The sequence below is a fragment of the Panthera pardus genome, unplaced genomic scaffold (assembly GCF_024362965.1).
Source record: "Panthera pardus isolate Hobbes unplaced genomic scaffold, ASM2436296v1 HiC_scaffold_2, whole genome shotgun sequence".
NCBI classification, from domain to species: domain Eukaryota; kingdom Metazoa; phylum Chordata; class Mammalia; order Carnivora; family Felidae; genus Panthera; species Panthera pardus.
Window position 1 is genome coordinate 121,790,323 of NW_026526765.1, and position 11,042 is coordinate 121,801,364.

At 37.3% G+C, this 11,042-nt stretch overlaps 1 protein-coding gene across 1 annotated transcript; it reads right to left on the bottom strand.

The window, feature by feature from the left end:
* Positions 1-2,130: 2,130 nt before the first annotated feature.
* LOC109252189 (protocadherin beta-4) lies at positions 2,131-8,944 on the bottom strand. The gene has a single exon (XM_019424440.2). The coding sequence runs from the start codon at positions 5,671-5,673 to the stop codon at positions 3,286-3,288; it is 2,388 nt and encodes a 795-aa protein (XP_019279985.1). The 5' UTR covers positions 5,674-8,944; the 3' UTR covers positions 2,131-3,285.
* Positions 8,945-11,042: the final 2,098 nt, after the last annotated feature.

Consider the following 11,042-nt stretch of genomic DNA (forward strand, 5'->3'; position numbering starts at 1 on the left):
TTTACAATCTATTAGTCATACTTATTTTAACATCATTGTCAGTAAATTCTAGTATCTGTTTGTATTGTCTGTTTTTTCTCTAGGTTTTTTTCATGTCAACCAGTTTTTTGTATGTCTTCCTAGTAGTTTTTTTATTGAATTCTCAATATTTATGTAAAAAGCTGTCCAGGATCCAGATGATATTATCTTTTTCCAAAAAGAGTTCACCTTTTCCCATTAACTTGAATCATGTGAAATCCAATTTCCTTAATCCAAACAGGCACTGTAATTAGTCAAGCTGCTTTGCAGTCCTAATAACACCTAACCCTCCAGAATTACCAGTTCAGAACTTAGTGTATTGTCCACAGTCCCTTCCCATGGCAGTTTCTAAACCCTAATCTTTACGCATCAAGACTATCAAAAGTGCACTCTACTATTCAGAGATTTTTTTTTTACTTAGGTTTTTAGTCTTCTAAAAGACTAAATGGAATGTCCCTGAGTTTGACAAGTATCCTGAGGGGAAAACTGGCCTTGAGCTTGAATCTTCCAGTCTGCGGAAGGCTAATGAATGTGCTCTACCCCTAGCAAGAGTCTTTTGTCTGTTCTAAGACTTAGCAAATTTCCTCAGGGCAAATCGACTGTAGAAGTCGGTTCACAACTAGAGGATTCTCCTTTTCAGAAATCTTAGCCCTTTCTGTTCTTATAACACCTGCTGTCTGTTGCTTCCAACAGATAATTTCTGAATTTTAACGAGTTTTTGTGGTTGTTTCTGCTGTTAGATAATACATCCAGTCTACCTGTAAGCAGAATTCCACCAAATAAGTGTATAACTTTTAACCTCAGGCTTTTTAAAATCTGTATTTTGTAACTTTGGTAGTAAAGGAAGAGGGGTCCTTAAAGTGGTTGTAAAGTCCTATACAATGACTTCAGTAAAATTTCTGCCCCCAAAACAGCATATGTTAAACTGACTATATGCTGTGCCTAAAAACAGTAAAGTAACTGTAAAAGATGTATGTATAAGATAGAAGTTAGTTGAACCTATTGTGGTAATCATTTCACAATATGTGTAATTCAAAGCATCATGCTGTACACCTTAAATTTACAGTGCTGTAAATTATTTCTCAATGAAAATTATTAATATTATTAATAATGAAATTATTTCTCAATTATTTATCAATAACACTGGGAAAAGGATGCACTTATAACAGAAACATGTGAGAAACATAGAATTGAAATGAACAATGTTATCAAGATATTTGGCCTCCATTCTTTATTTTTGTTTTGCAACAATAGAACTGGCCAATTTTTCATAATGTAGGCATTTGTGCAAGTTATTTGGATCATATTTACTACTAAATTATAATGACTGATTTTCAAAGTCTGGTGTAAGGAATGACCTATGCTTTATGGTAAAGAATGATCTGTGCTTTATGAATACATACAGAAATCCATAAAATAATATACAAAGTAATTCACAAATTTACCTACAAATTCATAAAGGTGGGTTCTGGGTGTTTATTTAGCCAGTCTCATTTGGGCAATTATACAATTGGGAATTTCCTGACATAAACAAAAAGAGAGAGAGAGAGAGAGAGAGAAAGTCAACTTGGATTTTCATAATGGTGAAATACACTGGTGAAAGCTTCAGTCAGATTTCTTGTCATCATACATAAAGCTATTCATATAATAGCTAATAAACAGTTCAGTCAGATTTCTTGTCACCATACATAAAGCTATTCATATAATAGCTAATCAGTAGTTGTTAAAGTTGACTACCAAATTTATGTCCATATATACTTGTGCTTAATTTTGTTCTCATTTTTATTGCTTTCTCATTTCAATTTTTAGACTGGATGAAGGCTAAAAGTTATGTTTCAAGAATAACTTAACCAGTAATTCCCCTTTTTATGTCACTTTACCCTTAGAGAAAAAAGTAATTCAAGGTTAATAAGTACAAGTAATTAAATTCCAGTAGAATGACCCATGAGATTTAAAAATATTTAGACTACAAAACAGACTCTTTAATTGCTCACATTGTACCAAAAGTTCAACTAAGAGGTCTTATACTTATATCCATATAAATTTAGTTGGAAACCGCATGATCAGCTTACTAGGCTTACTGAACACAACATAAAACAATTACACTTAAGATAAGTTCATTCTTATTTAATTTCTATTTCTGTTCTTATTGTCCAAAATGACAAAATAATGCTTATTTCTTACAATGAAAGTTTAACATAAAACTGATAAATTGAAATAAAATACCTCAAAGCTACATTGAAGAGAAGATAACTTGGACATCAAAGGTAAATAATTATTTGGTTGATAACGGATGTTCATGTCTGCAAAGTAATTTAAAGTGAAAATCTTGTACCAGCCAATAATCAAACCTGAATAGGATAAGAGAAACTCAGAAGAAATTCTTTCTTTTGAAAGGTGAGGAGAAGCTGCAGGAAAACCAAAAGAAATATACATTATACTTGAACTTTTATTTACAGAGGAAAAGGAAGGACAAGGAAGTAATGATGCCTTTCCTGTTTTGCATCCTTTGAAAGGATCTAAGGTGTACTTAAGGTTCTGAAATAGTTATAAAGGATTTTACCAAGTAGTGACTTAGTTTTGTTTAGTGAACCTGATACCAAATTATAGAAGATTTTTCTCTTCAATTATTTATGAGAATAATTTTTAAAATTTATTATTAGTATTTATGGAATACATACAGTGTGCCATGTAAGTATCGATCAAATACATTTTTTAAATTCTAGCATACATGGTGTGCACAACAGAAAGTCACAATTTTAGTGTATTAATATTTTAATGGAAGTGCATGTTTATGTACAATCTGAGAGATACAAATAAGTTATATGCTTATGGTTATTCAGGGAGGAGCCTGGAGAGCAATGAACAAAGCCTAGGTATTTCAAACACTCTACAGATAAAGTTAACGGTAAAGACAAACACCACAAATATAGAGAAATGCATAATTACATAAAAGCTTTAAGACATTAAGAAGTCGATTTAAATAAAATTTCTTCTTATGCTACTTGAGTAATTTATAGTTATGGAAAGATTAATCACCAAGAGAAGATCAAATATGGAGAATATACATACTTAATCAGTTAACTAAAAATGCCAAGTCCAATGAATATTAATAAAAGGAGAAAAATTTGGCACAATCAGGGACACCCATAGGTTTGGAATAGAGGTGCACATATTTAGACAACAAACTTTTTTAAAAGAAAGGTGTTGCAATGGGAGTTAGGTTGACCAAAATTAAGGAGAGGCTGACTTGACCAAATACAATCCTTAACTGAATACAAAGCTATTCCTGCAGTTGGGGTTTTCTTTTATTTCTCTCTCAGTGTCTTCAACCAAGAGGTTGGGAAATATCGGCTTCAGGAATTTGAACTCACCAGTCCTAGGGTCTCCCGTCAGACACACGTCATACTGGTAGCTCTGCGACAGCGTCCCCGCGCCACTGACGTCCACCAGGTGGCCCGGAAAGTGGCCCTCGGGCCCCGAGCAGCGACCCGCAGACGCCGCCCGGCTCCGCCTGCACAGCCGCACCGCCACGAACACCAGCACCGAGAACAGGAAGAGCGACGACACGGACGCCAAGGCCACGACCAAGTAGACGGTGAGCGGGTCGGCCCGCGCCTCGGCCGCCGCCACCTCCGGGAGCGGCAGGTAGGGCTGCGAGAAGCCGTCCACCAGCAGCACGTGCAGCGTGACGCTGGCCGAGCGTGGCGGCTCGCCATTGTCCTTGACCAGCACCACCAGCCTGTGCTTGACGGCGTCGCGCTCGCTCAGCAGCCGGGCCGTGCGCACCTCGCCGTTGTGCGCCCACACGCCGAACAGCCCGGGCTCCGTGGCCTTGAGCAGCTGGTACGACAGCCAGGCGTTCTGGCCCGAGTCGCCGTCCACCGCCACCACCTTGGTCACCAGGTAGCCCGCCTCGGCCGCCCTGGGCACCAGCTCGGTGCAGGGCGCAGAGCCGTTCTGCGGCGGGTACAGCACGAAGGGCGCGTTGTCGTTGTCGTCCAGCACCAGCACGCGCACCCGCGCCTGGCTGCTGAGCGCGGGCGAGCCGCGGTCGGCCGCGCGCACGCCGAACTCGAACGCCTGCAGCGCCTCGTAATCCAGGGACCTGAGCGCGAACAGCTGCCCGTTGTCCGCGTTGATGGACACCAGGGAGGCCAGGGGCAGCTGCGGGTCCGCGGGCGGCAGCAGCGAGTAGGTGACCTGGGCGTTGGCGCCCGAGTCCCTGTCCGTGGCGCTCACGCTGCCGATGTGCAGGGCGGGGCTGTTGTTCTCGCGGACGCGCAGGGTGTAGGTGGTTTGGCTGAAGGCGGGGGCGTTGTCGTTGACGTCGGAGACCGTCACGGTTATGTTGTGCTGCGTTTTCAGCCTGGGGGTCCCCAAGTCGGTGACGGTGATGGTGATGTTGTATTCGGCTCTGCTCTCTCTGTCGAGGGGACTCTCCGTTACCAGCGTGTAGAAATTCTTGAAAGTCGGTTTCAGAAGGAACGGCAGATTATCTGGGATAGAGCAAATCATCTTTCCATTGTCTCCAGAGTCTCTATCTCGAATTCTGAAGATAGACACTACAGTCTCAGGAGCATTTTCTGGGATGGAGTTGGTGAGTGAAGATATGGTAAGCTCAGGGGCATTGTCGTTCACATCCACCACGTGTATGACTACAGTGCCTTTTCCAGAAAGGCCTCCGCCATCTATGGCCTCAATTTCTACGTGGTAAGATTTAATGTGTTCAAAATCCAGTTTCTTTGTCAGTCGGATTTCTCCTGTGACTTCATTAATTGAGAAAGTTTGTTTAATTTCATCTGATGCTTGGAAAAAGCCGTAGGAAACACTCCCGAAGTTTCCAGAATCTATATCTTTAGCTGAGACACTAAGTACTGGGGAGTCTAGGGAGCTGTTTTCCAAGACCTGTACTTCATATGGGGTGTGCACAAACTCTGGAGCATTGTCATTGACGTCTGTGATCAGGATTCGCACTGTGATGGTGCCAGACTTAGGTGGAGATCCACCATCCAGTGCTATGAGGGTTAAGCTGAACGCAGGCTGCTCCTCTCGATCCAGCGCTTTGTCCTGCACCAAATCTGGGTATTTCTTGGCCTCACTATGATTTCGAGTTAGAACATGAAAATAAGAATTGGGGCTGATAGTGTACTTTTGAAGGCCATTGCTACCCACATCCAAATCCTGAGCTAATTTCAACGGAAACAGAGTCCCTGGCTGGCTGTTCTCCGGTATTTTCAAGAGCATTTCCCCAGTCGGGAATACTGGGGAGTGGTCATTTATGTCCTGGATTGATAATTCTCCTTCAAAAAATTGCACCGGCGTTTCCAGCAACACTTGGAAATGCAGTACACACGGTTCAACAGAGCCACATAGTTCTTCCCGGTCTATTTTCTCTCTCAAAAGCAAATCTCCAGTCTGACGATCCAGTTGCAAGCGCTGCTTGTCATCGTCAGACACCACCCGGGCTGACCTAGCAGTCAGTTCCCCAATTCCCAGGCCCAGATCTTTGGCCAGATGGGCTATAAAGGAGCCACTCTCTGTTTCTTCTATCACAGAATAACGAATAGGCTCAGGGCAAGCCTGGGACAAGAACACCATCAAAACAAAGGCCACCACTTGCCTGTTTGGTTGAATTCTCTCTGGCGTCTTCATGTTGGAGTCCGGGCGCTTACATCCAAACCTTCCTAGCAACCACAAAAAAACTGGAGATACTAAATTCTGGTTTCTTGTTTGGCAGAATCCTCACAAAGTTGCCTTTAATCTTAAATTCGTTTATCGCAGCCCAAACTCGCTGGTAACCCAGTACGGCTGGCAAAGCTTCTTCCGTGTATTTGATTCCTTTTTGCAACAAAGGAATACGGAGCTTTTTACAGCTCTTTATTCACAGTCTTAGCCTGCAGCGCCACCCTGCGTCTTGATTGGGAAATTAATATTTTCAAGTCAAAGCATATTTTGTTAAGGGTCCAAATGTAAACTATTTTTTAAGGTGTATATAACTTTTACAAACCTTGTTATTCCATCCAATTGCATAATATATAAGGTTACTTCATTATATTGCATGAGCTAGAGAAATTGTGAGCACAAAGCAGGATACCCTGATCTCCCCACATTCTAATCAGTGTAACTTCAAAGAATTCCATTTTTCCTTTGCATAATCTAACCAGGGGATATAAATTCTCATAAAATTATAATTCATAATAGTTACATTTGTTTATTTCCAAGTATTTGAGGAATTAATGATGATGCAAAAGCTTGTTAAGGTGTTCTGTATCACAAGGTCTCAGGGAGACTATTTTTCAAAGGAAAGTTTCTATGTCGCTACACTGGTACAAATAGTAATATAGTTGAATGAAGAGGCATCTTGATTTGTTATGAATCCTTTTACAGTGTAAACCCACATTAAATTCAGAAGGAATAAAAAAGTATTAGAATTTGATTCTATTCTCTCCAAGTAATAGACTTGGAGAGTAAATGAAAGGGGTTTTACCGACAAGGAAACTGAAGGGTATAGGATTTGATTACTCTACTTGACTATTAGCAGGATAATATAAAGACAAAATCAAGTGAATAAAAATCATAATATTTTGTTAAGATAAAGGGTTTAAGTTTAAGCTTACTTTGTTAGATAGATATCTATATTTTATGTTTGCTTCTTAGCACATTCATCCTTTGTATCCCAGATACTATATTCTTCAACCAACTCACTGCGGGGTGGGGGGTGGATAGGAAATCTTGATTTAAAACATTTTAATCTGTGAACAAAGGATGCCTCAGGCCTTGTCTATTCATATATCATAAAGAGAAGAAACGTATTTATAAAATGGGTTCCAGCACAGTGTGCAGCTATTGTAATTGCCCTGATACAGTAAGTTAACTGAGATACAGTTAACCAGTTTGTTGGTTACAATTAGTATATTAAGTGGAGTGCCATTTATCTTGGCACATATGGGATTTCCCCTCCTTAAATACCCTGTCATTTTATTTAATTAGTTAATTAACTTAATAAATTATAATTCATGTAGAATGAGTTATTTTAAAAGCATGATAATCTTAGATTCTGTTAGTGACAGAAAGTATTATAAAAATATTTTGGGGGGCACCTTGGTTAAGTGTCTGACACTTGATTTTGGCTCAGGTGGTCATTCGATTTGGGAGCTCAAGCCCCGCATTGGGCTCTAAAATGTGAGTGCAGAGCCTGCTTGGGATTCTCTCTCTCTGTCTCCGCTTCTCCCTTGTTCGTGCTCTCGCTCTCGCTCCCTCTCTCTCTCTCTCCCAAAAATAAATAAACCTAAAAAATATTTTTGAAAGAAGCCTGGATAATGGTGATCATTCAAAAATATCAGCTGAATAAATAAATTAATCCACTCTAATGATCATGTTTCTATATATGTAAGATTATTGCCAGATCATATATGCAGCCATGAACATGTCTGAAAATAAATATAGAATTCTCAGAGATGAGAGTATAGTACATGCTAAGTACTATTCAATTAAATTTACTTTGAGTCTAGTTCTATTAATGAATTCCTATAAGAGATACAGCATTGGCAATAATAACATTAATACACTTTAGAATTCTTTTACATTTAAGGCAAATCAGAGGAGATACAATATATATATGAACATTAAGTGAAATAAATACTGAAAAGAATAAAAAGCAAGGATATTATTTTAGATATAAATGGAAAACAAATATCCTGGGCAAAACAAAGAGCAAATTGTATACAATATAATAATGAAGTTCTAGTTAGATTCAAATTAAAGTGTTCAGAACAAATCTCAAACTATATTTCATTTGCTTATTCCTATTTGTTGACATTCAAATAGTGTTGCAAACCAACTCTTTTCAGTTCCTTTTGTCAATCCAAAGCAAATGAAATCTAGATAATATTAACACAAATGTGTCTCTATATGCCATTCTATGTAATACTCTAAGCAATTACATATACTAATTCATTTTATCCCCCAACAACCTTATGAGGTGGACACTCTTATCATCTGCATTTTATAGATGAAGAAATTTAGGTTTAAATAACCTACCCATAATCACACATCATATGAAATGGCAGAGCTGGGATTCAAACTGTTGTTTGTGTGTGGCTTCAGAATCTATTCTCTTATCTACATAAGTGGAATTGGAGAAGTGGGCAACTTTTTAGATAATGTAGATCCAAATTTAAGTCTTGGGTACATAGACATCATAGGTGAGATATATTTATGTTCAAGTTTGTAGTTAACCTAAGATGACCATCTTCAAGATGGTCTGTCTTCCTTTAGAGTTAGAAACCAGCAAAAAGAGGTGCTTACAAAACTTAGGAATTGGAGGGGAAACTAATAGTGCTTTGTTGTGACCATTAATTAGGTAAAAAATAAAAATTAAGAATGACGTATTTAATGAATTCCCTATAGCCTTAATTATTGGAGAAAAAGATATCTATGTATGCTCTTTTGAAATGTTATTAGTATGTGAAGTTAAAATCAAGAAAGATGGCCTAAAAGGACAGTCTAACATATTACATCATAGATTATTCCCCCCAAATAAACTGCTAAATTTAAAAACAGCCTATTATATTTTCCCTGCATGGAGGAGGAGTTAATGATATAAATAATGATCACCCAAAAAACCATTCTATTGCAGTCAGGAAAGTTGCATTATCCATTCTGAAGGATTCATACAATTTACACAACTTTTGCAGGACCTGAAATATGACATTTAAAGTATTTTTTCCATTTTGAGTATACAAAGAGAGAGATAATAGTTTTAATATCTCCCTGGTAAAATATAGGCAAGAACTTTAAATTTCATTGAAGAAAAGGTAAAAATCATTTTAAAGGAATTTGAATACAAGTAGATGGAAAATTCAAAATGCAAAATCCATACTCTGAAGTTTTGAATACTCTCACTTGTTTTAAAAAAAGCAAGAATTTTTTCAAACTTCCTGATGACTTGAGGGCTGTTTTTAAGGGGGAAAGTAGAAGGAGTTTGAACATTAATTGTTGAGAGAAAGAGAAATTAATTGGTGAAATAGGTATTAGATATTAATTAGTATTTTTAGTTCCTTAAATTGCACTTTAATAATATTATTTCAAATTACTAAACTAACATTAATAATTGGTTAATATTGATGGTTTGTGGATTTTGTAAGAAAGTCTTATAAATTTTTGAGATTTGTTTCTACTAGATAGATAAATTAGATACCTCAGGCTTGCCATTTGAGTGAAATAACTATAAAGCAAACAATACAGCTCACTGGTGAAAGCAAACTAAAATTATTATTAATATCAGCTAAAATTCCAAACTAAATCTATAAGATATTTTTTTATCACATGTATTGAAATGGAAATTTAGAAAGGAGATATTTGAATAATGAGAATTTGGCTTGAGAAATTTATGATGTAGTCTAAGACAATTTCTAATAATTCCTTGTAGGACATACTAAATAAAGAGATTATATGTTTAATGTATCAAAAATTTCAAACATCTAATGTCTGCCTCACAATACATCTTTAAACTCAGGAAGTATGAGTCTTCCAAATCTGTTGTTCTTTTTCAAAGACTGTTTGGCTATTCTGGGTCCCCTATATTTCCATATGAATTTTAAGGTCAATATGCCAATTTCCAAAAAAAAAAAAAAAAAACAACAAATCTGGCTGGGATATTGATAGGGATTGCATTGAACCTGTAGACCAATTTGGCAATTTGGGAGGTATCATCATTTCAACAATGTCGAGTCTTCTAGTCCATGAACACTTTCCATTTATTTAAGTCAGCTTTAATTTCTTTCAATGATGCTTTGTTGTGTACAAGTCTTGCACTTATTTTGTTAAATTTGTTCCTAAGCATTTTATTCTTTTTGATGCTATCATAAATGGAATTGTTTTCTTCATTTCCTTTTTGGATTGTCCAATGCTAGTGTATAGAAATACAATTGATTTTTGTACGTTGATCTTGTATCCTCCAACCTTTCTGAACTCATTTATTAATTTTAGTAACTTTTGTGGATTCCTGAGGATTTTCTTTAGGCAAGATCATGTCATCCACAAATATGCTTTTACTTCTTTTCAATCTGAATGATTTTCTTTTTCTCATCTAATTGCCCTGGCTAGATTTCCAGTACAATATTAAATAGAAGCAGGGAGAGGGGGCATTCTTGTTCATTTCTCATCTTTCACCATTAAATATGAAGTTGGCTGTGGGTTTTTATAATTGCCCATTATCAGGTTGAGGATATTTCCTATTCTTACTAATTTGTTAAGTGTTTTTATCACGAAAAGGTGTTAGACTTTGTAAAGTGCTTTTTCTGTGTAAATTGAGATGATTGTATGGCTTTTCCCTTTTTGTTAATATGGTATATTTTATTGATTGATTTTCATATGTTAAACCAGCTTTTGATTTCTGGGATAAATTCCACTTGGCTGTGGTGTTTAATCCCTTTCATATGTTGCTGGAGTCAGGTTGCTAATATTTGGGTGAGAATTTTTGCATCTATATTCGTAAGGGATAATGGCATAGAGTTTTCTTTTCTTGTGTTATCTTTGCCTGCATTTAACATCAGAATAATATGGGCCTCACAGAATGAATTGGGAAGTGGTCCCTGCTCCTCTTTTTAAAATCAGGTTTGTGAAGGACTGGTGTTAATTTTTTAAACATTCAACAGAATTCTAGTCCTGGGACTTTCTTTGTGTAAATTTTTTTAAAAATAGTATTATTATTTTTTAAGTTTATTTATTTATTTTGAGAGAGACAGAGAGAGTGCAGGGGAGGGACAGAGAGACAGGGAGAGAGAGAATCCCAAGTAGGCTCCATGCTGTCAGTTCAGAGCCTGACACCAGGCTCAAACTCAGAAACCATGAGATCATGACCTGAGCCAAAATCAAGAGATGGATGCTTAACCAACTGAGCCACCCAGGAGCCCCTGGAAAGTTTTTTGATTACTTATTAAACCTTGAATAGGAAAACATTCAAGATGAAAAAATTCACTTCCCCAGAGATAAATTTAGGCAAAACAAATCTGAAAATG

Bases quoted from the DNA above. Each gene is read 5' to 3' on its own strand.
- LOC109252189 (XM_019424440.2), bottom strand. From the start codon at position 5,673: ATGAAGACGCCAGAGAGAATTCAACCAAACAGGCAAGTGGTGGCCTTT.